The 14,134-nt window shown below is 45.1% G+C and overlaps 2 protein-coding genes and 1 long non-coding RNA gene across 7 annotated transcripts in view; 2 read left to right on the forward strand and 1 right to left on the reverse strand.

The window, feature by feature from the left end:
• BCL9 (BCL9 transcription coactivator) overlaps positions 1-13,797 on the forward strand; it is a 104,918-nt gene extending 91,121 nt beyond the window's left edge. For all 5 annotated transcript variants that reach the window (XM_081858440.1, XM_081858439.1, XM_081858438.1 and 2 more), the window contains 5 exons: positions 2,946-3,135; positions 3,867-3,963; positions 4,148-6,380; positions 9,772-10,032; positions 11,638-13,797. In XM_081858440.1, the coding sequence (XP_081714566.1) occupies positions 2,946-3,135; positions 3,867-3,963; positions 4,148-6,380; positions 9,772-10,032; positions 11,638-12,731 (3,875 nt within the window). In that variant the 3' untranslated portion in view covers positions 12,732-13,797. The remainder of the gene's footprint in view (positions 1-2,945; positions 3,136-3,866; positions 3,964-4,147; positions 6,381-9,771; positions 10,033-11,637) is intronic.
• The window catches only part of POGLUT1 (protein O-glucosyltransferase 1), a 366,888-nt gene that overhangs the window by 151,752 nt on the left and 201,002 nt on the right, over positions 1-14,134 (reverse strand). The window lies entirely within an intron of this gene.
• On the forward strand, positions 10-979 carry LOC309340069. The gene is made up of 3 exons (XR_014155793.1): positions 10-344; positions 430-514; positions 600-979. It is a non-coding gene; the product is annotated as an uncharacterized lncRNA (long non-coding RNA).

The following is a 14,134-nucleotide window of genomic DNA, read 5'->3' on the forward strand; positions in this document are numbered from 1 at the left end:
ATGTCTACGTGTGAAGGGGCCGAAATATGAGTGGGTGCCAGCTTTTACTGAGAGCCTCTGTGATTTTTTTTAACTTGCTCTGAACCCTAGAAATTGTACCAGCCAAAATGAGTCAGTTTTGTATATTGGCATGAAGGAAGATTTTTGACAATTGGATTGGAAGACTTGGAAAAAGCAGCTTCCTGCCAAAGCACATGTTCTGAAACTTGTCAAAGTGACCCCCTTTTAAACTAATAGTTCCTCAAGTGTAAAAAGAGGCAAACAATTTGTATTTTCAAGAGTGTTTCGTTTGATATGCTTGATAAGAAGGCAGGTCCCACGAACCCCACAGCATACTGTGGTCAGTTTTGATACGTGCCGAGCGGTGGGCCTTTCTTCCACTGCAGGCAAAGGGCTAATTTTCTCAGGAAAAGGGTGTCTTTTCCATAGGTTTTGATATGTGCCTAGCGGTGGGCCTTTCTTCCACTGCAGGCAAAGGGCTACTTTTCTCAGGAAAAGGGTGTCTTTTCTATAGGTTTTGATATGTGCCGAGCGGTGGGCCTTTCTTCCACTGCAGGCAAAGGGCTACTTTTCTCAGGAAAAGGGTGTCTTTTCCATAGGTTTAAATGCAAGCACCACACTATAAAAAGGCCCAAGTGCCATTCGTAATTGACACAATCTGAGTGTATTCTGTGCTTGGGTATCTCTAGTGAATTATGTAATGTCGCATAAGGAGCAGCCATCAAATCTGAGCCTGTATTTATGTAAGTGTTAAAATAATGGGTTTTGCTTTGGTTCTCAAAAACGACACAATCTGTTGTTTGTGTGCAGGATATTTAAGTGGGTATTTTTGTTTTTTCTTTGTGTTAATTTCATAGATATGTTAATCCACTGAGACCCTCTTGGGATAGAGAGGGTTAAAAACTCAATAGAGGAACATTAGTCGTCTCAGAGAAGGCCTATGAGGAAAGGAATAGCTTGTGAAACAAAATTTGGAGTAGGACAGGAAGGTTGGGAAGAACTAGGTTAATGCTGTGTATCCTTGCCCACTTCAAAATACGATGGGAGTATTCAGGGGAGCTTCGCCCCCAGAGAGGAATTTTTGCTCTAGAGTAGTGCTTGTTCCTGTATATCCCAGCTCAGTAAGGCTGGTCTCTGAGCAGTCAGATATTTTCACAGCTTATAATTGTTGACCATCATTTCCACTCACTTGAAATATGGCTTTGATTGGGGTAGGGAAAGTCTTTCTATTGTTACTGTATGGTGTCTTAGACTACAGGAATGTAGCTCCAATCTGTCAGTCTCAGAAGTCCTGTTCTGCTTGGAATATCATAGGCACTGTTCATGTTACGAGTGTTGTTGCACTTCTGGAAGTGCTATTTATGTAAATCACATGTGCTTGGGACTGTCTTCAGTGGCTAACATAATTCGTGTGATAGTGGCCAGTGCTCTCCACATAAGCCCAAATGTGTCAAGCTTTGCTTGAATTCTACTCAGTCCTGAGGCTGCTGGGCTCAAGAGATTCACAGGGGCCACTAGCTGAATTCAAGCGAGCTGAAGCATGCAATTATATCTGGCGGCCCCCCTCCCCCCAATTCCTCTTCTTCTCTTTTATTTTACTTTTTGCTTTCCCTTCTGTTATTTGTTATCTTGAAACTTTATTACTTGATTACTGTGTGGTGTGGACTTCTTAAAGTTTCGGAAACCATTTGAATCACACTTAGTCTCTGAACCAACTCCCATGTCTCATGTGTTGGGTAAGAGCAATTTAAATGTGAAAATATTACACTAAATATGGTGAGAAAATCTATACAGCCAAAATGCTCTGGCCTATGCATATGTTGCTTACACATCAGCTTTATACTGATTTTGAATAGACTCTAGGATTTGACTCCAGTGTATTTCTTGGGAAAGGCAATGAAGTGGTGTAAAGCTTCTAAGAACAATCTCCTGTGTGCTGTTGTCATTGCTGGTGTGTCAAGGTGGGAGCAGTTTTCCTAGGTTAGCCTTACCTTGGTAGAATTTATAGTATGTCTTCTAACATCTAAACAACTATGGGCAGGCCATCTCAGTTTGAGGCAAACTGTGGGAAAGTGTAAAAACAAAACAAATTCCTTCCAGTAGCACCTTAAAGACCAACTAAGTCAGTTCTTGGTATGAGCTTTCGTGTGCATGCACACTTCTTCAGATACACTTCTTCAGATACACTGTGGGAAAGTGTTTTATCTAGCTGAACAATTCAGTAGCTTTGCCGGTGGAGGATTCCACGCACACTCCTGATTTGAAACCAGTCAGATTTTTTTTTTACAACAGTTGTGACTGATCCGTTCTCTGCCCCCGAGATTCCAATGACTTTTGGCATCAATGGTGAAGGGGTGGGGGGTGGGGAGGAACCATGCACAATATTTTGGTGGGTGAAGCAGGGTACCCTGATGAGGATGGAGAATCACTCCTTTCCTGTTTTTGGGGGGGGGGATCTTCATGGATCAGCTGAGGAGGGGTGAAAACATGTCCTTTGTGTGCGCACACATACGAAAGTTTTCATTAAAAGTGTATAGGTTTGTTATACCTGCTGCTGGCATGCAGACCCTGGAGGATTGGCCAAAGATGAATGTGGCCCTCAGGCCAAAATACTCTTAAGAGTTTTCCTTGTGGATGTGTGGAAATTGACAAATGTACAAGAGTATACTATGAATGACTGGATTTTAAATCACACAAAGTGTAATAGTAGAAGTTGTGGTGGAAATGGGAGAAAAAGCCTGAAGTTGTAAATGCCAGCTGTCAATATTAGGATGGGCATTCATAAGAAATAATTGTCTTATATAAATGCCAGAACAAATGAATCTTATGGTGGGTGATTGTACTGCATCTAAAATGAAAGTGCTACTAAGTGAGCTACTGAAAGATGGGAATGGAATTTTGATATCTTTTTTGAGACTGAGACCTCTCCACTACTTCCGTTTCAGATCTTGGCTCTGCTGACCATGCAAAATCGCAAGAGTCCCAGCATACTGCACACTCCTTGGCTCCTTCAAATGCCTCAGCCCCAAGATCTTCCACGCCTTCTCATGGTCAGGCGGCCCCTTCAGAGCCAGGTAGTATGCAGAAGACTCCATCCAAAGTGGTCTATGTCTTTTCAACAGAGATGGCTAATAAGTAAGTGACACTTTAGTTTACATTGAATGTAGTAGTCATAGCCTCCGGTTTAGTTCTGTTTGCTGCTTATGCACGATGACAAGTTATATCCATTCATGGCTTCCACTTGCAACCATATCTGCTTAAATAGGTACCTGTATCTCCATCACATCACACGAGGAAGGGCATGAATGTATGTTCTACATTGAAAGAGAAACCTTCTAGGAAAATGAAAAACTGTGTTTTGCCTTGTGGACAATTTGGCACTTAATTGTGCATTTGTAAAGCACCCTGATAGAGGGTGGTATAGAAACCAATCAAATCATAAAATAACATCTTCGTTAGATGTTGCCCTCTTTAGTAGAGGTATATTACGTTTACAGGAAGAGGGCCTACTGAATGGTAACCGACGGACTTTGGAATGCCATTTTTAATGGGGTGTGCCTGGCACCAGCAAGCTTTTTGCGCCAGGGGAAGACCTTCCCATTTGCCAAGGTTTTATAGATTTTAGATTATTTTCTTTTTAATTGTACTTTATCCTGATGTTAGTTCTTAAGATTTTATATTGTTTTGTATCTTGTTTGATTGTGCGAATTTCACTTAGTTTCGTACACTGTCCTGGAATCTTTCTATGAAGAGCGATTAAGAAAAAAGACCGCTAGTATGTTATCAATTACAGAAAGGGGTGTAGACTTTTGTTGACAGGGACTGACATGCCCTGTGATGTTTCAGCTGCTTGTGTTTGTCTTCAGGGCTGCAGAAGCTGTGCTGAAAGGACAAGTGGAAACCATTGTATCTTTTCACATTCAGAACATCTCTAACAAGGTGGAACGAAACACTGCACCTTTGGTAAGTAACTTCACAGATGGAGAAGACAGTGTGGGCAGGAGGGGTGAGGCTGCCAGTGGCTTGACAGAGTGGTTAAAGCATGATTGGCGAAAGGTGAACTCAGAGCTTGGCCTTCCTTATTGCCCTAGAACTAGGCTTCATTTGAGCCATGTGAAATTACTAACTTGTCTTCCTTTTTCTTCAGAACACTCAGATTCCACCACTTCGAAATGATACAAAGCCCCAAGCTCCATCGCAGCTGCCTGCTTCTCAAGAGCAGACTCCTCCCCAGAATGCCAAAATGCAGCAGACTCCACCCATTCCAGTGCCGGCACCAGCACCCAAACCTACTGGCCCTCCATGTCCTATTGAGCAGGACAATCCTGGATTAGAAAGTAAAGTGATGTCAGCAGGAAGTCCTGCAAACTCCACCCCTCTACAAACTGAAGGATTTGGGCAAACTTCAACCCCCAGTAATAGAGCCGTTAGTCCAGTTTCCCAAGGAAGTAACAGTTCCACTGCGGACCCTAAAGGTCCCAACCAGCAGGTATCTGGTGGGGACCCACCAAATATGGGTGAAAATCCAGATGGACTGTCCCAGGAGCAGCTGGAGCATAGAGAACGTTCCCTGCAGACTCTGCGAGATATTCAGCGTATGCTTTTCCCAGATGAGAAGGAGTTCACTGGAGGCCAAGCTGGGCCTCCCCCGCCCAATTCTGGAGTGCTGGATGGTCCCCAAAAGAAGCCTGAAGGGCCAATACAGGCCTTGATGGCTCAATCCCAAAGTTTAGGTAAAGGGCCAGGACCCCGGACAGAAGGAGGGGCTCCCTTTGGCCCTCCAGGGCACCGAGACATGCCCTTCTCACCAGATGAAGTTGGGCCACCATCCTTAAACTCTCAGTCTGGTCCTATAGGACCAGAGCACCTGGATCATATGACCCCCGAGCAGGTGGCCTGGCTGAAGTTGCAACAGGAGTTCTACGAAGAAAAGAGGAGGAAGCAGGAGCAGGTTGTACAGCAGTGTTCTTTACAAGACATGATGGTTCACCAGCATGGGCCTCGAGGATTGGTCAGAGGCCCCCCACCTCCATACCAGATGACCCCAGGTGAGGGCTGGGGTCCTGGGGGCCCAGAGCCCTTTCCTGAAAGTATGACTATGTCCCATTCACTGCCCCCAAGGGGCATGGCCCCCCATCCCAATGTGCCTGGTGGTCAGATGCGGCTGCCTGGGTTTGCTGGAATGATAAACCCTGACATAGAGGGTCCCAATGTCCCAAACGCCACTTCTAGACCTGGGCTTTCAGGTGTCCCTTGGCCGGAAGATGTGCCAAAAATGCCAGATGGCCGAAACTTTCCTCCTGGGCAAGGTGTGTTCAGTGGGCCTGGGCGAGGGGAGAGGTTCCCCAATCCTCAGGGCCTGCCTGAGGAGATCTTTCAACAGCAGCTGGCAGAAAAACAGCTAGGACTTCCCCCTGGCATGAGCATTGAAGGCATCAGGCCTGGCATGGAAATGAACCGGATGATTCCCTCTCAAAGACACATGGAGCCCGGCAATAACCCCATCTTCCCACGTATGCCGGTTGAAGGGTCCATGAGCCCCTCCAGGGGAGACTTCCCCAAAGGGATGCCACCTCAGATGGCAGCTGGTAGGGACTTGGAATTTGGGATGGGCCCTGGTAGCATGAAGGGGGATGTGAATCTGAATGTCAACATGAGTTCCAATCCACCAATGTTACCTCAGAAGATGAGGGAAGCTGGAGTGGGCCCGGAGGAAATGATGAAAATGCGCCCAGGTGTCTCGGAGATACTCCCCTCGCAGCAGAAAATGGTGCCCATGCCATTTGGTGAGCATCCCCAGCAGGACTATGGAATGGGCCCGAGACCTTTCCATCCTATGTCTCAGGGCCCAGGTGTTGGTCTCCGGAATCACAGAGAACAAATGGGGCCCGACCAAAGGACTAACAACCGGCTTAGCCACATGCCACCACTACCTCTGAATCCCTCCAGCAACCCAAACAGCCTCAACACAGCTCCTCCTGTTCAACGCAACCTCGGACGCAAGCCCTTGGATGTTTCCGTTGGTGCCAGCCAGGTTCATTCTCCAGGCATAAATCCACTGAAGTCCCCCACCATGCGCCAGGTCCAGTCTCCCATGCTGGGTTCGCCCTCCGGGAACCTCAAGTCCCCCCAGACTCCATCCCAGCTGGCAGGGATACTCGCAGGGCCGACTGCAGCAGCTGCTGCTTCAATCAAATCTCCTCCTGTTATGGGCTCTGCTGCCGCTTCTCCTGTCCATCTCAAGTCTCCGTCCCTCCCTGCACCTTCTCCTGGATGGACTTCATCTCCAAAGCCCCCACTGCAGAGTCCTGGAATACCCCCCAACCACAAAGCGTCTCTTGCCATGTCTTCACCAGCCATGATGGGAAATGTTGAATCAGGTCAGTTGTGCTCGCTTTCTCTACCATCCTTTTTCTTCACTATCTTTATAGTCAGTAAGGTGCTACCTTTCCTTTAAACAAACTCTGTTCTGATTCCTTTTCTTGACAACCTGATGCACCAGACTTGGCAGGCTAGCTTGTTACCTTTCCGCTCCTAAACTGCTTTGTGTTGGGCACAAGACTGTAAAGGGTTGGGCACAACCCTGTAAAGTTATTGTCATAGTACTAGTTGATGTATGGACATAATTGAACTGTGAAGAGATGGATGCACAAACTGATTACTCTCACTAGCTTAGAAACATAGTCTTTTGTATACAGGCTAGGTTGAAACAGGGTAGACTTGGAGCGATTACTAGTTTATCGTGTTTTGGGTAAATTGAGTTCTATTTGCAGAACACTCTGCTAGAGGCAGTTCCTCCTGTAGCTACTAGGGAGTTGAGGGACCTTCTGGAACACCATGGGAAGTGTTGTTGGAGGCCTCGGGGGGGGGGGGGACTTCAAAAATTGCTCTCCTTTCCTCCAGCAGGAACCTCTGCTGGATCTGAGATGTTTCTCAGAAGGGCATGCATGTCTGGATCCAACCTCATATGCCAAAGTGGAATAGATGTGAGAAGTGGGGCGGGGGAGTAAACTCCTTTGCCTTGTTCTGAAGCAAATTTGTTGCGGATTTGAGAGTTCCTCCCATGGAAACTTAGAACCAGCTCTCTTGCATATCACAAGCTGGTTCCTGTAGTATTTTTGTACTGTAAGGATTATTGCATATAAATTCCTGAAACCATGACATTTTGTGAAGGGTTGTCCTCACTGAACAATTCAGATGGTAAACAGCATTTGGTAAACTTTGTGTCTTGCTTGGCTTCACAGATCCCTCCTGGGAGGAAGTTGGTTTAACATTAGATCACAGATTTGGCTGTGAATGGTTTTTAGGCAGATGCCAGCTGATTTCTGCAATGGTTTTTGCCTTTACACAAAATATAAGCCCCTTTCTTGGTTCACATGGTCCTGTTTGCCCTACAGAATTGCAAGTCTCATTGAATCTTTCAGATTTATAGCTTAAAGTCAACTGGCTGTTCTCATCCTGCAAGGTTCTAATAAAGGAAGTCCCCAGGTGCACAATGTTTGCATGCAGTTGTTTGATGGAGCCAGCCTTGGGAGCTCTTCAGTCTGTGAAATCACATTATTCCAGGAATTAGGAAGGCAACCAAGACAACACTTTGACTGCATTGCCCTCTACTGTTTCAGAGTAATCACTGCAATGGCATGCTTTCCCCCACCCCTCTTTTTGGAGTTCTCTTGTAGCTCTGAGGCCCAGCTCTCCAATGGGTTTTATTGTGATAAAACATTTTTAGGTTTATTAGGACCTACATACACTTTATTCTAGACAAATAGTACACATTATCTAAGTTACATTTTGATAAAACTCAGTAAGAATTAGAAATAACTCTGAAACTATAGAATAGCATTTGAGACCGCATTGAAAAACACTAGATTTGGAACAAGTTTCTCTCCGTCTCCCCTCTCTCATCTTGATGCTTTGGTTGATGGTAGCTGGATTTGAAGCCAATGCATAGTCACTGCCATTTCTTCTGTCTGCAGACAAATCCAGACACTCCTGATTTCATTCCATCACAATTGGAATGAAATCTTGCTTGAGAGACTTGGGTTGACAGTGGAAAACATTGACCTTGTCTGACATGTGTTAAAAATACGCAGTGATAGCTCATGGTGCATTGTTGAATAAGAAATGGAACTTTTAGTAAGCTGGTTAGTGCTCTTATGTGAAACAGCACATTTAATAATAGCGTTTAAACTTCTGAACTCTCCCAAGCTGTTCAGCTTTGCTTCATATATGCATCACAGGGTAACTGTTCTATTTGTTGGGATTCCAACCATTAGGTAGCTGGAGGGTGTACATTTTTGCACAGGCAAGTTTGTTCTCTCTACTATTTGTTGTATTTATGAAATTGAGCCTTTTTTTTTTAAAGGCACTTGCTCTCTTCCTGGTCTCTCTGTGAGCCAGGTCCTCCCTCCTTTGTCTCAGCAGGAGGCATTGCTGAATGGCATGAAACATGCATGGATGTTTGGAGCTACTATGGCTGGTAGGGATGTCAAGGGGCATTATCCAGTTAGTGCCTGTCATTCTATTCTTGAGAGATTCTGGTGTTCTGCACACAAAAAACCAGGCATAGTAGTTGCATTTCCTGGGCGTAAAATAGTTTTTCTAGTAGTTGTGATGATAATGAGCTGTCCAGATTGCTGAGAAACTGGGATTTAGCAGGGAAAGTAGCATTTTGTTGAGATTCTGACACCTGGGCTCTCAAAAAGCAAATGGCTTGAAGGATCCAGTATGAAAATAACCTCTCCTCTTCCCTTTCCTGCAGTTTTTTTTATTAGTTCTTCCTCTTCGTTGATTTGTCTGAATACCCTGATTCATATAATTATTTTGTAACAAGGTCTGAAATTCAGTTTATGGTAATACAGTGTGTATTTCGTGCATAACTGCAGATTATAGTACCATCCTTGTAAGTACTTATGGGACTAGTGTTACTAGGAGAAAGTAGATCTAGTCCCTGATGTACACACACTCAAGCTTCATTTATGCAGAAAGACCATTGATGGACTGGGCTGTGTAGTTGCTATTGCTGTTATGGCTTGCTATTGTCCCAGCGATTTATTTATTTAAAATTTTATATCCTACGCTTTTAGTGCCTACCACACGGGACAGCTCACAGCAACTTCATTGCAATACAGTTGTCTTAGTGGATTCAAGAGGGGACCAGAGTCCACTCCTTCTAGGGATGTGTGCTTTTCTCTGAGCATTTGGTATATTGGCAGAGAAGCCAGTGGGGGTGAACTTGTGGGATTATGATTGATGCCTCTTAAGTCAGAACCCTCTTCGTCCAATGTAAGAGTGTCACAGCATCTTGAAGGCTTGGTTGTACTCAGATACCTGGACTTTGTGGTACACAAGTGTTGTCCTTGTGTGTGGCTGAAAATGAATTTCCTGTTGTGTATAGTGTAGGGTAACGTGTGTGCCATCGAGAATGAAGCACTAAATAAACTGCAGACAGCCTGATTATGGAGCAGTTGCCTTGTGGTATATTGATGTACTGTGGTGTGCTTGAGAGAGGGGTGAGGGAGCGAAGGAGGGGCACAGTTCCCTTTTTCAGGGCTGGGGGAAAAGCGCTCTGCCTGAGGACAGCTGCTGCCAATCAGAGTAGACAGTAATACAGGGCCAGATTAACCAGTGATATTATTTGATATAAATAAGTTTCATATGGTCAAATTGGCATTTAACCCAGACCCAACAGGAAGCTGTTGAGTGAAACTTCCAAAGTATTCTAGGCAAGAGAACTAGTTGTTAAAGGCTAACTTGTATTTATTTATTTAGGTGGTGCACCCCCTTCAACGGTTAGCCAGGCTGCTCCTGTGACTCTTCCTGGAAATCTTCCTTCTAGCAGTCCATACACAATGCCCCCAGAGCCTACTCTCTCTCAAAATCCTCTCTCCATCATGATGTCCCGGATGTCCAAGTTTGCAATGCCCAGTTCTACTCCACTCTACCATGACGCTATCAAGACTGTAGCTTCCTCAGATGATGACTCTCCTCCAGCACGTTCCCCAAACCTGCCACCTATGAACAATCTTTCGGGTAAGAAACAATTCTGTATAGGTGTGCTGTGGCTGGTAGCATGTGGTTTGGAGAATATCATAGGGAGAAGCTAATGAAATTGCAACTTGCATGTGGAAAAACAGTGACACACTGAAATAGCCTCACTGAAATTGAGTTGTCAGGAACTACTCACCTAGGATGGACAGCATAAGGTGTGGGCAGCAAACAGCCTGTGTAACTTAACCCAAGTGTTTGGCAGGAGGCTGCTGATGTAGGCAGTTACATAAATTATCATACCCTTCTCTCTTTTTTCACAATTTTAACTTTCCAACAGTAGTTATCCACATTGAAAATGGAGCATTGTGACTTGCAAGTATAGCGCAAACTATTACATCAAGTATAATTTGTGAAAAAAGACTAGGGATTATGTCTCTGTGTGTCTCTAGTGATCACGTTTTATCATAGCTTACATGAGTCACTTGCCAGTCTAAGAATCATTCTGATATTGATGTAGTGTGTTCTGTGACTTGCTTGTGGCTGTTTCAGTTGGGTCTTTCTTAGAACCCAGAAACAAGTTCTACCCAAGGAAGTGAGAAATGATGTCAGATTTTGTTTGACTCCAATTGGATTAAGAGGAGTTTTAAAAGCTGTTGAGTTTATGTCAAGATGACTTAGAAGAGTGACAACTTCTCTTCTTCCCAGTAAGGTGTTGAGGCTTAGATTAAGTGTGTCCAGGTTCTTGATTCAGGTTCCAGGATGGTTAAACTTTAGGTGGTAGTACTTCTATTTTGAAAAAGCACACCTTTGCTCTTTTAACCAACCTGATGGAAATAGTGAGATAAATCGCTTCAAGTGACTAGAATCCTACAACAGTGAAATGTAGTGAGATGGTTGTGGAAGATTTGGAGCTTAGCTGTGCCAAGCAATTCCAGAATTACACCCTCTGCCTCTGTTCTGGACCCCCTCTTTTTGTAGGTAATGTTATTCCTGGAGACCTTTCCTATAACCGCCTTCTCCTTTAGTGGCTTCTTGTAGAAGGATTTGGAGTAAACTTGCATCGTTTTCCCTTCTAGAGAAGGGTTAAATTCCATTGTTCTGCTGTTGTATCAGTCACCTATGGAATACTTCAAGGAAAAGACCAAATTGTTACCCCCATTCTTTTTAAGCTTGCGTAATACTTCTGATTCACCCTGGTGAAAATGGAGGATGTTTTCTAGGGCATACTTGGGGCTTCCCTTGTCCTCTGTGAACCCTTGATCATGCCTTATTACAGTGTGACCGGGTTGCCTTGGCAGAGAAGTCAACAGTGGAAAAGGTTCCCTCATTTCAGCAATTGTTGTTACCTTCACCAGCATGAAACCTCCCCTTTGACATTTGTCTTTGTATTGAGAGATTCCAGTATGTGCAACGGTCTCTGATGGAAAATATATCAGCATTTGGGACAACCTCTTTGTGTTGGTGTGCTTTCGACGTGGTCCTTATTTTATGCGAGGCTGTAGTATAGCAAGGAGATATTTAGCTATCCATAGATTACTCATTTCCACATTAGAAGTCACGTATGCAGTACTTGCCATTCCTGAAAGCTTTTTGTATTATCACCTACTTGCTCTAATCTTAACCTTTCCCCCCTCCCATTCTCTCTAGGAATGGGCATTAATCCCCAGAATCCTCGCAGTTCAGGTCCCAACCAGGTGGGCCCGATGCCAACTCTTAGCCCAATGGGAATGACGCAGCCTCTAACTCACAGTAACCAGATGCCCTCTCCAAATGCTATGGGACCCAGTATACCTCCTCATGGGGTCCCTGGCCTGATGTCACACAATCCAATGATGGGTCATGGTTCCCAGGATCCACCAATGGTACCTCAAGGACGCCTGGGCTTCCCACAGGGGTTTCCTCCAGTACAGTCCCCTCCCCAGCAGGTGCCATTTCCACATAATGGACCGAGTGGAGGACAAGGCAACTTCCCAGCTGGAATGAGCTTCCACGGTGAGGGACCTCTGGGACGTCCCACCAGCATGCCCCAAAGTTCAACGGATCCCGCACTTTGCAAGTCTGGAGGTCCCGGAGGACCCGATTCTTTCACTGTCCTAGGAAACAACATGCCTTCAGTTTTTACCGATCCGGAGCTGCAGGAAGTGATTCGCCCTGGAGCTACTGGAATACCAGAATTCGACCTGTCCAGGATTATTCCATCAGAGAAGCCTAGCCAGACACTACAGTATTTCCCTCGTGGGGAAGTACCGGGCCGCAAGCAGCCACAGGGTGTTGGGCCTGGGTTTTCTCACATGCAGGGAATGATGGCAGAACAGAATCCAAGAATGGGGCTGGCGTTAGCTGGCATGGGGGGGCCGGTGGGCGCACCTGATATTTCTCTTGGAGGAGCATCATCCATGCCAGGTCACAACCCAATGAGACCTCCTGCCTTCCTGCAACAAGGCATGATGGGACCTCACCATCGGATGATGTCACCAGCACAACCAACCATGCCTGGCCAGCCCACTCTAATGAGCAACCCAGTAGGCATGATTCCAGGCAAGGACCGCGCTCCTACTGGGCTCTACAGCCATCCGGGACCTGTGGGTTCACCTGGTATGATGATGTCAATGCAGGGCATGATAGGACCCCAACAGAACATCATGATTCCTCCACAGATGAGACCCCGGGGAATGGCTGCTGATGTAGGAATGGGAGGATTTAGCCAAGGCCCTGGAAATCCAGGGAACATGATGTTTTAAGCTGCTACATAAGACTGGATGGTTCGATCCTTGTTGAGATGAGATTCCAGGTCCTGAGGGCTGCCTGAGAGCTCCAGGAGCACAGTTTGGCCATGCAATAGGTAAAAAAAACAGACTAGAGGATGCTTTGGGAAATCTCGAATGTATGGAATTACCTGAAAACAAATGAATTCATTTTAACAGGTTGTTTTTTTAAAATTTATTTTTTAAAAATTATTTTTGTGTACTTGGATATCCTGTGATGGCACCTGCTTTGAGAATCTGTAGCTGTATTTTGAGAATTGCCATTTGTCACAAGTTGCACCATTCTCTCTGTATGTTTACGTCCTTTGGACTGGCTTCTCCCAGGACTCTTGGTTATTTTGGGGGGGGGGTTATTTTTGTGTACTGTACTATATTGTAAAAGGGATTTTAGCAGAGACTTTAGTCTTTGGGGTGAGAGGCTGTTTACTTTTAGGTGGAAAATCCATCTTCAGAACTTTGGACTATTTTCCTTCAACTCCAATGTATAGAAAAACCAAACTACGACCTCAGAGCAGAGTATTAATGAAAAGCACAAATGGAACTTAAGTTCAGTGAGGGGGAATCTTAAAAAAAAATAAGTTAAGGACATATTTTTCAAATTATGGAGTGCTGTCGAGCACCTTTGTCTCTCCCTCCCACTCTTAAAAAAAAAAAAGGCATCTTGCCCCCCCCCCCTTTACTGTCTCCTCCTCTGGCAGCTGCAATACATTGTATTATTTTTGGGGAGTATATGTAGGAGAGCCCCTTCTCATTCTGAGAGTGTTGCTACTTTCAGGAGGAGGCTGGACTTTGACACTGTTACATTCTACAGTAGTCTTACTGTTCGTTCTCCTTTTCTTAGGAACCCCCCCCCCCCCCGGTGACTTTATTAATGTGGGAGTGGAACAGACACTAAAAGTTATCCTGACCTTTTTTTGTGGCTATCTTTTTTTTTTGTTCCCCAGCGTAAAACGTTCTCTGTGTAACCTCCATTAAATTTGGTACAAAACCACTTGCCAGGGCTGTGGTGTCAGAAAAATAAAATATATTGTTTCTTACAAAAGCCATTTCTTTCCTCCTTTGCTACAGTCTAGCTTGCTTCTAAATATGCCTGTTTGTATCGGGTTGAAAGTGCTTGTCTATATGTGCGTTTCAGATCGCATCCTTCTGATAAGGTTTTTATGTTGCACACCAGGTAGGCTGCTTCTTAAACCCCTTTCACCCTCTATCTTGGTGTAGAAGGGCATGGCTGTGCTACCGGTCTCACCTTTGTCATGGGGGCAGGTTAGCCTTAACATGGGTGCACAGGTGGAGATCCCCTAGCGGTGAGCAGCTGCTCAGGAACAGAGATACCCACTCTAGTCAGGCAACTAGAAAGTTATAAAATGTTTACCTTCAGT

Source organism: Podarcis erhardii, assembly GCF_964252035.2.
Source record: "Podarcis erhardii genome assembly, chromosome: 4".
Lineage (NCBI taxonomy): Eukaryota > Metazoa > Chordata > Lepidosauria > Squamata > Lacertidae > Podarcis > Podarcis erhardii.